This window comes from Amphiura filiformis, chromosome 2 (assembly GCF_039555335.1).
Source record: "Amphiura filiformis chromosome 2, Afil_fr2py, whole genome shotgun sequence".
NCBI classification, from domain to species: Eukaryota; Metazoa; Echinodermata; class Ophiuroidea; order Amphilepidida; family Amphiuridae; genus Amphiura; species Amphiura filiformis.
The window spans coordinates 67,072,984-67,088,079 of NC_092629.1; the positions used below are offsets into that span (position 1 = coordinate 67,072,984).

The 15,096-nt window shown below is 36.9% G+C and overlaps 1 protein-coding gene across 1 annotated transcript in view; it reads left to right on the forward strand.

Annotated features, from left to right (window-relative positions):
- LOC140146544 (leucine-rich repeat and coiled-coil domain-containing protein 1-like) overlaps positions 1-15,096 on the forward strand; it is a 58,707-nt gene that overhangs the window by 33,146 nt on the left and 10,465 nt on the right. Inside the window, exon 24 of the mRNA XM_072168420.1 lies at positions 10,176-10,311. Within this exon, the coding sequence (XP_072024521.1) occupies positions 10,176-10,311 (136 nt within the window). The remainder of the gene's footprint in view (positions 1-10,175; positions 10,312-15,096) is intronic.

Here is a 15,096-nt window from a genome sequence, read left to right on the forward strand (position 1 = left end):
AATCGGCTAGAATGGATGCAGTTGGATGAATCGGCAAACATACGTGAATCTTTTCCGGCCATCCTTGAAAATCGGTCAAATTTGGCCACACAAAGCATATTGTGGTTAACCAGGTGTACTTCAAGGCCATCAAAGCACCCAAGAATGTGCCAACTGCGCATGTTGAAGCGATTAATTTCATTGTGCGCTCTTTACTTGCGATCGCGCGATGCTTAAAAGGTAAGCAGATTCCATAATACCGTTCCAGGGTGACAAGCGTGACCAGTCCCATAGAGATGAAGTACGCGCTGAAATTGATACCGAAACGAATAAGCAACCCAGCTTAACGTATTCCACGGAATGTCGATCGCACGGAGATGCGTGATAAGCGTAGAGATAACTACCTATGGTGCATGATACAAAGGTGAGATCCACTAAGGCTAAAGTTGTCAAGTAGATGTTGGTGATTGTATGGAGACGATCAATCCGTGCAACAACGTACAGGAAAGCACCATTGCCAAGAATAGCGATTGCGAGAACTATGGGTAGACCGATATTGTAGGTTAAAATCTCTGCGCTAGAGTAAAGCCACCTGTAAGCCCCCAGTGGATGAGCAGTGAAATTATAACTGAATGTTGGCTCACATTTGTTTGAAAATGTTTCTCCACTCATTTTGAAACCAGATATTCTATGATGTTAAAATATACACAATCTGTTCAAAATACACGGTATACATGTATACAACTTGGTGTGTCTTCTTCAAAAATGAAAGCTGTAAAGGGTATAAGCTACTGGAATCAATCCTGTTTGCATAACAGCCTGGTACCTTTAGGAATGCATTTAATTTGCATAATAATGAACAAATTGGATTACAGTTTAGTTTGTTTGATTATATTTGTTGAAAAGGCTCATGCTAATACCTGCCAGCATTGTTTGTAATTCCCAGTAGGTTATCCCAGACCAGTGAGATTAAAGTGAGCAAAGTGTGTTTCCAGGTAACCCAGTAATCAAAATGTAGCGATTCAAACACATCCCTGATGGTTAAGTTTTATATGCTTTTGTGTTGATGTATACACGCTAGAGATGAAAACACCATCATGCGTGGAGATCAGATGTACCTTTACTTGCGTTTGTTCCTATAGAGAAATTACATGTATATGCCAAGCTTGATGATGTATAATTTGTTGTTTCCGTGATTAAGATGGTTTACCTCTATATGCCTCACCACACCATGGTATATCTATGTGTAGCCATCAGGACAAAATGCACAAGCCAAGAGTGAGATGGTTTGAACCCAGTATTGCTATAGTCTGCAGAAATTCTTCCAATGTTCTTGCACAGTGAATCTTTCCTCATTTCATTCTATATATTATCTAATCGAAATATAAAGAAGCACAAAAATACCAACGGAAATGCTTCATGGATGCATTATATTGACCATGAAAAGGTAGAACACAACACACACACCTTGAGATTGAGAAATAAACAAAACGAGACAAAGTAGGCTATTCCTTTTGAAATTTACACACCCCCTGGAAGACATGACCGTAAAAGAGGAAGCCCCGCCAGAGCAGTTCTTCTGGGGTGAACCAAACCTGTCTGGTTATCAAATTAATCAGTGACAAAGTTATTTCTGAATTTGACAGGTGCTAATTGATGCAATATTATTAAAACATCAATAAGCACCTATAAGTACCAATAAGATAACTTTGTCACTGATTAAACTGATAACCAGACAGGTTTGTTCACCCCAGAAGAACTGCTCTGGTGGGGCTTCCTCTTTAATCTCCCACACAGGGAGTGTGGATTTCATAATAGTCACCCATTCAGGTAACCCCATTTGAAATTCATACTTCTGTGTGGGAGATTAAGGTTATGTCTTCCATAGGAGGGTGTATGGATTTCATTTGGAATAACGTAATTAATGTGTCAATATGTGGCATGGTCAAGGTCATTGTCAGTTAGGAATCAAGCTTTATGAAAACAAAGTTGTATTGATCTAAAGGCATGTTTCGAGATTTTTCAGGAACTATAACAGTGAGATAATTTGATAACTAAAGACAAAACATACCAACTGCAACCTGATTTTTTAATATTTTGTTTGAATCCCCAGATCTGGGGCCATTATTAATTTGAGATGAATACTTGTATGCCTCAGGATACAAAGGTTTCACCTGATTTTATAATCAGAAGTAAAAGCAAAATAATTCAATTATGAAATAACGTGCTTGATCATATTGAAACATTTAGTTTCATCTCGTAAATTGAGATAAATTGGTTAATTTGATCATATGGTCTTGTGTTGTTGGGACACCTTTGTGTTACATGTCACAAATTTTTGAAAATCAGAGGTGGTGTGGCAAAAAGTGCTGTAACATTTTTTCCATAAATCTGACAATAGTAAAAGTATATATTTTCAGAGATCTTATAATACAGGGATAATAACTTTTTGAGTTTCAAGTTGATAGACAGGGTTGCTCAAAATATATACAGGGTGAAACAAAAAAATAAGTGCTTGAAAACTTGTCCATGTAATTTACCTTATTTTTTTTCACTGAAATTATTTGAGCAATAATTGTGTTATATTTGAATTTAGTATAATGACGAAGCTTTCAAAAAATATAGCTTAAGTTTAATTTTGAAAAGATTAGAGCCTATTTTGTGATACATCATACTATTTAAACAGGTAATTCTAGCAGCTTTCCAAAAATGTATACCGTATTTCCTCGAATAGACACCCCCGGGGGTGTTAGTAGTCAAGTTAATAATAAGGCGTTCGGCTATGATGCGAGTCCCGAGGTTGCAGGTTCGAACCCTGGCGGTGCCTAGTACGCTCTAGTTATCTGTGTATTCAGAGGTTACATGTTTTCAACATGTCAAATTGTTCTTGACATCACATCTGAAATTATTTTTGCCTTATGTTTATTTTTTGAGGGAGCCGAAAAGAAAAGTGCTTGAGGGCAAAGTCACCATCTTTATTTTTGAACCAAGTTGAAATTTTCAGGGTTTGAAACTTAATATATATAAATGCAAACTCATATTATGCAAATACTCATAAAGTACACTAAGGCTATGAAGAAATAATGTAAAGCTCCAAAATTTGCAATTTTAAAGTGTGTCTTGATATGAGATTCTGTCATCACTGTGCCACAAGGATCAGTTATTGGCCCCTTTAGTATAAATGTGTAATTCAAGCAAAATAAGAAATTTACATGTCAAATTTGAGTGTCCAATTGTTTTTCAATTGATTTGTCATTGACTCTAGACACTGCAGGAGCCTGTTTCTTTGAACCACAGTCTTTCCAATAAAATGCTTCCTTAAAAGCCTCACGATAAAATGAACTTGTAATGTTATAAATGAAGGGATTAAAAGACGAATTGAGACACAGCATAGCACGGCCTACCAGCTGCATCAGTCCTCTGTTGGGTTCAGCTCTGAATAACACAGTGTCGGTAACACCTAAGATGCCTTTGGCTATGCTATCAATTACAACAAGTCGAACCCAGATATGACAGAAGAAAAAGATGGTTCCATTGATGATAAGCATTCGTGCGACTTGTTTATGAACTTTGGCAGCTTGTGACTCGAGTGCCCATTGTGTCTCAGTTCCTGATTTGGCTTTGTCGGTAACCAATTCGCGGTGTCCAAGACGGTGAACGATTTTGCTATACATGTATCCATTTCCAAATAATGCAACAAAGAATGGAATAAGCCCAATCGGCATTGGAAGTTTGCAATGCATTGTAGGACAGTTTTTGCAGTTTTAGGACACTTTGTCCTTTGACCTTTCAGCAAATTCAGAAATATTGGGTTTTTGTACATTCAAAATATAATCTAAAATGTTACACGATCAAGGGAAATGAGTCGGATGTCGCTAATATTGATTTTGAGATATTGGCAAAGAAAGTGTTAAAATTCTTTTGTTTTATATTGTTTTCAGCGATTGATAAATTGATGTAACTTCACAAAGAAAAGTCGTATCAACATTGGGTTTTCAGTTTCTGAAAGCTCTACATGTCCTCTTTAGAAACATGCGTAAAACTCATTTTTGACCAGGGCCGACATGTGACTCATTCCCCTTGATCATGTCACAAATGTTTTACAATATTTAAAACAAATATAAAAAATATTAGTGTTTTATAAATTAATTATTTGGTATTTTTAATGATCAAAATTGTGACAATAATAAGAAAATTAATAATAATTAAGTAAATTTTCCCGATATGTCAGAGGTCAAAGTGTCCTAAAACTGCTCTCAAAAACCGGAAGTTAGAATGGCGATTGGGCTTATTGTGTCCACAAAATCGGCTAGAATAGATGCAGTTGGATGAATCGGCAAACATACGTGAATCCTTTCCGGCCATCCTTGAAAATCGGTCAAATTTGGCCACACAAAGCATATTGTGGTTAACCAGGTGTACTTCAAGTTCAATGTTATCAGAGCACCCAGCAAAGTGCCAACTGCGCATGTCGAAGCGATTAATTTCATTGTGCGCTCTTTACTTGCGATTGCGCGGTGCTTAAGTGGTAAGCAGATTCCATAATACCGTTCCAGGGTGACAAGCGTGACCAGTCCCATAGAGATGAAGTACGCGCTGAAATTGATACCGAAAACGAATAAGCAACCCAGCGACGTATTCCACGGAATGTCGTATCGCACGGGAGATGCGTGATAAGCGTAGAGATAACTACCTATGGTGCATGATACAAAGGTGAGATCCACTAAGGCTAAAGTTGTCAAGTAGATGTTGGTGATTGTATGGAGACGATCAATCCGTGCAACAACGTACAGGAAAGCACCATTGCCAAGAATAGCGATTGCGAGAACTATGGGTAGACCGATATTGTAGGTTAAAATCTCTGCGCTAGAGAAAAGCCACCTGTAAGCCCCCGTTGGATGAGCAGTGAAATTATAACTGAATGTTGGCTCACATTTGTTTGAAAATGATGATTCTCCACTCATTTTGAATCCAGATATTCTATGATGTTGAAATATACACAGTCTGATCAAAGTACAAGGTATATACAACTTGGTCTGTTCTTTTTAAAAAGGACAGTTATAAGTGGTACATATGAAACCAGCTGCTGCAGTCAATTCTGTGACCAATGCGATTCGGTGATGGAAATGTGTTTTCCAGTAGTTTCAGTAACGACTTAAAATGCAGTGATTCAGACACATCTCGGATGGTGAAGTTTTATGCTTTTTCGTTGATGTCGCTACACCATTTAGATGAAAACACCATGGAGATGCGATGTACCATTTCCAGTAAAATAATTTTCTTATGCACAAAACCAAAATATTTTACTCACTTGACAGTTTTGCCTATCTTGGTCGATAGGCATCATCAGAATGATGTTGGTAGATCCTTACTTCCGGTAGGACGTATCCCGACTGTAGAGGGTGTATTTACAGTCAGGAGAAGATCATGCATGTGACTCAGGTAGTGGGCCCCTTCGTCTATGTTCCTTGCAAACCTGATGAATCTATTTAGTGAGTACAATTTCCATTTGTTCCCTATAGTTGTGACTTCTAACAAAAGGTGCTGGTTCCCGTAGTATTCCTCATTCAAACCAATTCAATGCACGACCTCAGAGTTTCTTGCATGACTTCGGCGGGCTATTTTAAAATAGTCATTATTGCCATGCAGGTACTTCTTTGAAAATCCTAAACAAGGTATAGGAGTCGCTGATAGGATATGCAGCTTATAGAACACGGATAACCTCTATGGAGAAATCACACACCAAGCCTGATGGTGTCTGTGTTGTTTCCCTGATTCAGATGGTTAACCTCTGTATGCCTCACTACGCCATGGCATATCTATGTGTAGCCATCAGGACAAAATGCACAAGCCAAGAGTAAGATGGTTTGTCTGCAGAATTTCTTCCAATATATTAGATTTTAGCACAGTTGCACAGTGAATCATTCACTTATTTTATATATTATCCAATATATTTTCCCTGATTAAGATGGTTTACCTCTGTATGCCTCACCACACTGTGGTATATCTATGTGTAGCCATCAGGACAAAATGCACAAGCCAAGAGTAAGGTGGTTTGTCTGCTGAAATTCTTCCAATATATTTTATTTTTGCACATTCATTTCATTTTATATATTAAATAGAAACATAACGGAACATTAAATACCAATGAAAGTGCATCATGAATGCATTATGTATTGAACATAAAAGATGTAGAGCACAATGCAATGGGCTATTCCAGTTGAAATCCACATACCCCCTGTGGAAGAAATGACCTTAATCTCCGAAACAAGGAGTCTGAATAGAGTCACCCATTCAGGCAACCTCATTTGAAATTCAGACTCCCTGTGTGGGAGATTCAGGTCATGTCTTTCATATAGGGGGTGTATGGATTTTAACTGGAATAGCCCAAAAGTGTGTTGATACAATGTGGCATGCTCAATATAGAATAGCATAGTAACTAGAAATAGTCAAGATCATTGTATAGTTAATGTTCTCCTTGCTAGCCAATAGACTTAACAAAAATATTTTTTCAAAATATCAAGAGCTATCTTAAGAACCACTGAACCAATTCTAGGTTTGTTTGTACTCGTTTTAATGCCTTTTTCATGCTGATTCCAAATATGGTCATGAAAATTTACAATTCTGAAAATCTAGTAAAATTTGAAACTTGTCATCTGCAGTCGACACCTGTACCGCATGGAAGGAGTTAATAATCAAGCTGAAAACGGGTTGTATTGATCTAAAGTAGAGTCCGAAGTTTACCGTTTTCTAAAATCCCTTTTCCGTGTTGTAATCCGTGTTGTAAAATTTGTAAATCCGTGTCATGAATAAAGCTTAAAATGTATAAACAATGATATTTTATGTCACAATAAAGTGTTCAATATCGCGATCAATATGCTCTCATTGGAATATTCTCACGACAATAGGCCGACTCTTACGATGTTTGGAGGAATATAAAGGGTTCATGCCTTGGCAGGGCCGTAGCAAGGTTGAAAAATGTGGGGCGGTCGTCACAAATGTGGGGCAGCCAAAATACAAATATATGCCCAAATTAAAATAAAGAAATAAAGAAAAACATAACAAATTTCTCAAAAGTGGGGCGGCCATGGCATCCCCGGCCGCCCCGCTTGCTACGGCCCTGTGCCTTGGTAATATACCTTTATTTCGGTATTATTAAACAGTATTTTTATCATAAAAATTGACACACACAACTCATGATTGTTTTTAAAATTTATTTCTCTTATCTTTTAACAATTTTTGTCACATCATACAAAAATGTCATTTTCCGTGTTGTACCTCTGATTCCGTGATTTTTTTCCGTTTTCCGTAAAACGGAAAACTTCGGACTCGAATTTAAAGGCACGTTTCAAGATTTTTCAACAACTATAACAGTGAGTTAATTGTGATAAGTTGATTACAAAAGACAAAAAACACCAACTGCAACCTGATTTTTTTTATCCCCAGATCTGGGGCCATTATTGACTGTCTTTTGTTATTTGTGAGATCAATACTTTTATGCCTATGGATATTTAAGGCAATTCACAGGTTTCACCTGATTTTATAACCAAAAGTAAAAGCAAAATGATTCAATTATGAAATGATATGCTTGATCATAATATTCATATCTGACATGTGTACTATAAATTGAAACATTTAGTTTCATCTCATAAAATGAGATAAATTCAAGTCCTTGGCGTGGGATGATTTGATCATATTTGATATTTCAAAGCACCAGATGTGACACTATTATGTTTTGCTCAAGTTAAACACACACCTCCTTGTATGTGCACCCAACAACTATATTTTGGAAGGGAAAAAAACAACAGGATGGGGATTGTTCCCAGAACACTTGCACAGAAATGGTTAATAATATAATTTTCACATTGGGACCAAATATCAAAACCATGTATGTGGCTTGTTTCTTTCCAAACATGTTATATTGATACAGTCACACAGAAGTATTACGTTTTTTAACCCCATGAGAACTACCTGCCGATTGGCCAAAAAGAAGTTTTCATTATCAATTGGCCCAATCAGCAACATTGTTAGAATAATTTCACCATGCAATAAAATTGGGGTGAAGTATTTGCAAAGCTCCATTCTGATTGGTGATTAAAGTGAAAATATCATGTAATTGACCAATCAGAGGCAATGTTAGATCGGCAGGTAGTGCTCAGGGGGTTAGTGTTTTGTGAGTGAGATGAATGCATCAATATTAATTTTGTTTGTGATACAGAATAAAATACATCGCTGAGACGGAAACCTCATGTGTTTATTTTCACTGTGACCTATTTGGCAATTAAGTAACTGTGACAAATCATTCCATTTAGCAATAAATTGTAATTTGGCATTTTTTTGTGTTTTATGTGTTTTCCAAATGGGCACCAGTGAAAACGTGCAACGTTTTCCCTGCACAAGGACGATATTAATTTCTCGCTATGCGTACAATTAATAATAGGGATTGATTGTAACATGCCTATTAACCCTAACGCCCCAAGGGCTTTTTGGCGACTGGAAAGGTAAAAAGAAAGGAATAAAGAGAGAAAACAATGCCCCAAGGACTTTTTGGTGACTAGAAGGGAAAGAAGGAAGGAATAAACAGAGAAAACAAACAAAGAAGTTGTTTGCTCTGTGTGGGATTCGAACCCGAGGCCCCTCGCATGCTAACCACTATGCTGGCGACACTTAGCCACGGATCTTTCCATGGCCCAGTCAACTAAAGCATGCCCATATATCACTTATTGTGATTGCTTCACCACATCTCGTGGGATGCATGCACACACAGTGCATATATCAAGTAGTATTTTGCAGTACATATTACTTGTACTTGTCTACACATGAAGGTATTATTGAATTAGGTGGAAGCATGGACTTTGAATACATCTGTGGGAGAAGTGGTTTCAAAAAACTTTGCAATATTCATAGCACTGCAGAATAGTAAAAGTTTTGTTCACTTTTGGTGAAAAGCCCCAAAATTGGCACAGATGTAGCTCTTGATATGCTTGACAAATTTGGATCCGGGACCAAATTCATTCCATTAAGATGGCGGGTAGAGGTCATCAAACTTTATACAGGGAAAATTCAAAGTTGGTCAAATTGAGTTATAAACAACGCTAAAGTGTTCCTCTGTTCATTAAGGATTCAGGAAAAGTATAGTTTGACCCATCTATGATGTATGGTTCTCAAGTTATAAAGATCAAAGGTCAAGGTTTGACCTCTACAGGGGTCAAATTTGAAAACTTGCTCTGATTGTTGTCAAAATGGTCTCAAATTCTTCCTCAGCATAATAATTCATAATAAGGTTTCACATTATGTAGGAAGTTTGCTTCCCAAGGTTACACCCGAAAATTGGTCAGTCAATAGGCCTAGTACAATGTAACATTTGATATGGAGCTTAATGGTCTTGGCCTATTTGCCTGTGCAAACTTCCTACATTGTAAAACTTCTCCTACTGCTGAGAAATTGGAAGTACATGGATGATGTTTTTAGCTGTTTATATAGTACAATCAGTCTCAGGAAATTTGTTTTGTTTTTGTCCCCTTTGTTTTGTAGACTAATTGGTAAGAAGAGCCAAGTTAAGAAATCATAGAAATGTTGACAATGTTTTCAGTTTGTTTGTTTATAGACTTACTGCTTACTTTTTCAGAAAACCAAACCTCTTAAAATGTATTTTGCCAATGGTTACAAGCAAGCAGCAGAGACAATATGAAACAGAAAATGTCAGCACATGTTTTGTTTGTTTACAGGTTTATGGTTTACAAAAATGAGGTATATGGGCGATATCATAAACGTTTGCCTAATGACGCTATGGGCTCCCTTGACATAACTGGAATTTTAGACCCAAACTTATAGTGCCCTCCCATAAAAATCCCACCAGCAAATAAGGGCACATACCTTTAATTCTTTTTGGGATTTTTAGAGGAGGGAGCTCTCTATTTGTACATGAAATTTACCCCAAGGCAAAGGAGACCAGGTGCCCCATTAGGCGAACGTTTATGGTATATTACTTCAGCAGTTGCAAAATTATGCAGCAGAAAGACACCCCAATAAACATACACTGTTTTCTGTGTCATAATGAAATGGTTTTATTTGTGTGTAAGCTTGTTGGTGAAAAGATGAGGTCCGTGGATGATGTATTTTGCCAATAAGTAAAAACCAATTGAAAAAAGTCACCAAACATTTTGACATTGCTTTTTGTGTGTGTTTAATTTTAGGTTGATTGCTGAGAAGATGAAGTCCATGGATGATGCATTTTGTCAGCAATTACAATCAGCAGAAAGAAATCACCAAGAAACCATGCAGAATTTGACAAGACAGAAGCAAGATGAAATAGATCAAGCTAACCAAAGAGTGAGTACATCAATCTGTTCACTGTAAATAGGTCAACTTTTTTTGGCTTTCTTAATGGATGGGGTATGAACGTTTGGAGAGTCAGACATATCGGATTGCATTCTGAATATGAAGAATGTCCTTCTGATATTTTTTGAAATTCGCAATGTAATACGCATTTTATGGCAAATGATTTAAAATTGATATTTTTGATATTTAACAGTACTCGAAGTAAACTTTATAAATCTGATGATTTATACTTAAAGTGTATGTAGGTGGGATGAAAAGCCGACGATCAATTGAAAATTTTGACCTTTCGTATTGAAGATATGGATTTTTCCCCAAAACATCAAAAAAATTAGGTCTTTTGGGAAAAAAATCCGTATCTTCAATATGTAAGGTCAAAATTTTCAATTGATCCTCGGCTTTTCCTCCCAGCTACATACACTTTAAGAATATGTCATTAGATTTATAAAATTTACTTCGAGGACTGTTATATATATCAAAAATGTGAAAAAATATCAAATTTTAATAATTTGTCATAAAATTTGTATTATATCGTAAATTCCAAAAATGAAAATTATTTGATATATCAGAAAGACATTTTTCGTATTCAGAATGCAATTCGATATGTCTGATGTGCTCTCATGTCCCACAAAAAATACTGTCAAAACGCTCATTCCCGTAAAATCAAGTAATTGTCAACCTATATTTGTGGTTTGGCTGGTGGTGCCTTCTGTGTTGCGCAGTGTTCATTGTTGGGCAGGAAAAACTTCCTATGTGTCATTGGCCCCTGAACATGTTTGAAGCAAAACCTCCTATGTAACCTCTTGGCAGGTTTGTTTGAAACATGTTCAAGGGCCACAAGTGAATAATGAGTTTTTTCCTGCCCAACAATGAATGTAGAGTATAGGGAGTCAAGCTTTGTAAGTTATTACAACTGATTGTACACACATCCGTACTTGTGTGGACAGGCAAATGAGGACCTCATTCTGGATCTAACTTAATCCTATCTAACCGAGGACATGTTTAATTGCCATACTTTGGACCTTAAAATAACCCGAAATACACATGATCTGTACTGTTCAGCTGCGTCCCTACCTATACCCCTCAAGAGTGGACCTATGGCATATGTATCTTTGTTTTAATTGCAATCTTCTGCATGTAGTCATTTCACCAAGGACCTCCTCGGTTGTTGTTGGTCCACATTTGTCATGTGCGATTCATGTGTGTGTCCTGGTTTGTGTGGTCATACAAAGTACTCAAACACACAAACAATAACATACTTCATTTGCACCCCTTGCATGCCCCGAACACCTGTTCACCCCAGTGCTTCAGCCCATTGGAGCTTGAAAATTAATAGCCCAATATCTCACTTCAGAAGAAGATAATGAGTAATTGACCAGAGAGGGGAAACAAGTGATTCACACCACGTTATTGACAGATTATGTCATAGCTTAAATTAGGGCTTCATCCCAGAGGGGGACTGACATGGATACTAACCAGCCTGAAGCTCATCATATTCTACCCTGTCATAGTTGGGCTATTCTATTTCAAAAAGCACACCCCTTGAGGATGATAAATTAGAATTTCTAATCAAATTAAACAGTTTTAGCCAAGCCAGATCTAACAATTTTGATTAAAAAAACAGTGGTTAATGTGTGGAATATTTTAGAATTCTATATACAATTTCTCAGATTTGGGCCAAATTGTGCAAAATTCAGCTGGATTTCAACATTTTCAGTTTCAAGTGTGTTTAACATAATTTCAATGCAAACAATTTCAACTAGATTGACCATATGGTTGAACTAGAATTAAGACAGCAGTGTTGTCTTCCAGGAGGGAATGTGGATTTTAAATGGAATAGCCAATAGTTGCGCAGTAGTGTTTTGTTAGTTTGATATTGTGTCATCACATCATTTATTAGTAAATAATCCCTATAGCCCGAATAACTCCACCCAAATGTATAATACAAGTTGTTCTGTTCAGAGCTGGACTTTATTATTTCCTTGCTTGGATGCTGTTAGTTAGTTAGTAAATTTGTTTCAGGACAATCTACTTTACAGGTGGTAAGAGTTTTGTCAGTGAACTAGAAAATCACATTCAGCTACAGAGAACAAGAGACATTTCTTGGAAAAATCACACAATTTACAATCTTGAATAGAACAAGTTCTAGTCCCTCGAGGGGGGTGCGCACGAAGTGCGCATGGCCGTGAAGCGGCCAACAAGGCACTAGATAGGATTGGTGGATTTTGTAATGTCAGAGAGGGGTTGTCATGGTCCCATACAGGCACTGAACAAGTGCTACTTTCGAATAGACACATTTTACATAACATGTAGTCATATAGGGTCCAAAAGTTCCCCATGTAAAAAGGTATGGGTAGCCTTATTTGTTTTACACATACGGACCAAATTATAGCGTCACACGTCATTGCGTTCAGTCACAATGGTTCATTGTGTAAAAATAGAAACCGTTTTAAACAGTGGTAAAAGTTGCAGCTGAGTCCATAGGATTCAACTCTCTAACAATACAGTCAGCCAGGTCTATTCATGTGTTTGTTTAAGAAAACCTGACTGCTATGCACTCAGGTGCAACTTTTAAAACGGCCTCTTTTCTTACACAATTAGCCATTGTGATTGAACGCAATGATGTGTGACGCTACAAATGGGTCCACATGTGTAAAACAAATCGGGCTATATGTACATATCTTTTTACATTTCGTAAAATATTTTTCGACTTATTTTAAAAAGTATTAGGGGGAACTTGTGAACCCTATAGAAGTGGACCATTGGGCTATACCATGTGACCATACCACTGTGGAATATTTAAGAAAGTCTCCCACAGAGGGAGTATGTTTTTCATTAATTTATTATTTATTAATTAATTATTTTGAAACCCATACCCCCCCTTCTGTGGCTTTACCTATATCTTTCACAACTCGATTGAGTATTTCAAATAGAATTGACCAAATTGTCTATTCTCTTTGAAACCCATACTCCCTCTGTGGAAGACTTTATTCAAATCTTTCACACTGGGAGTGTGGGTTTTAAATTGAAAATTTAAATAGCCCATTTTCATTACAAATTGATGGTGTAGCCAGCACTTTTTCAGAGGTGCGCAAAGGGTGGCAAGACAAATTTTAAGGGGGCAAACATTGACGGAAATGGTCAAAAAACAGGCTCAAAAAGTACAAAAAAGGCCTTAAAATCTTACAAGACTTTTCACAACCCTCTGCCCCCACCGGCTACGCCACTGTTACAAATTGATCAACCAGTTATTCCATATTGAGAAAATTGGATATATCGCTTTTTGCACTTCAACTCTTCATTACAAAATGACTTGTTCAATTCTTAGGAGAGGAAACTTGTTCAATTTTGAGTCACTTGTGATGTATGTATACATGGTACCATCTTAATTAACAACTAACTCAACACACCCATGCGGTTTGCACAGAACATATTGATGTGATACAGTACACATCCTGAATGACACGATCAATTTACTTGTACAGGCTGTTGTACATAACAAGTGAATTGTGTCACCTTCAACTTCCATAATTTTAACATCTCATGATGAAACTTGTTCCCAGTAAATGAGCGAAAAGTTACTATGTAGATATGAGCCATTATACATGCCACGAATCAATAGAAAAGAAAAACTTGAGGAAAAGTTGAACTTTTGAACACCAAGTGAGAAATCAACACTGACTATATCATTTGTGACATGATCTGGTCCGGGGAGGGGGGAGGCAAAGGAGGCATTTTTGAAAATTGAGTTACTATCTAACAACATGCTTTGTTCTAAAGTTATGAAGGTTTGTGATGCCTATTTTCTTATAATGTATTTTATTGTTTTTTGACCCCATATTTTTGCCTTTATCTGAATTTCAAATTTGCCGCCTTTGGCCCCCATGGACCAGATCATGTCACATTTTATAAAAGCTGATGATCTGGAGAATGTGAATTTGGTTATAACACAGAAATTAAATTCTACCAACTGGTGGGAACAAGTTTCACACTCTCATATGTTTACAAAAGTATCGAAACGACAAACTTATTTACAAAACAAGAAATATTATGGGGGATAGGACTGGAAGATCAATAAAGCCTGATAGATAGACACTCCCTGAAAATAACAGTGGTTCACGGAAGTCCAACTTGTTTGAATTCAACTGTTTCCTCACCAGCTGAAGACCAGCTTCTCAGTAATATTTGTTGACATTGTAAGGTCTGCTGAAGTAACACAGCTAAACAGTAAATCAAGAAATTTTGTTAAACCTTTCTTCCTTCATGTATAATAGGCCCAGTATTACATTTGAGCAGAGCTACATGTATAGGGCCTTTCCATCCAGGGGCTCAATTTTGTCACACTTAACTGGAAACAAAATTGATACTTGCAAAGTCATCTTGGAAGAATCAAAAGGGAACTGCCAACTGCAAGATTGTAATGTGTATGTGCAAAAAGTGATTTTATTTGATTCCTGCAAAACCATTTTAGGAGAATCATTGCAATATACTGATTGTATGATTCTTCTCACTGCATGAAGCTTTCCCTGTTTTCTTGTGATTTAAACACATTTTTTATTGGAATTTTTAATTTTATTTAAATAGGCGTCTAGCGGTAGAGTGCAGGCCGTGGCCATGCGTGCTTTACCTCAATTACTCCTCTACCCAGGTGTATAAATGGGTACTAACATTTTTCATAAACAGGTTTGACTCAATTACCATTTTTACCTTAAATGGATGCTCAAAGTGCACAAAAAGAGTGCATTAATTACAGGTGTGTAGGCCTATACATGCAAACTT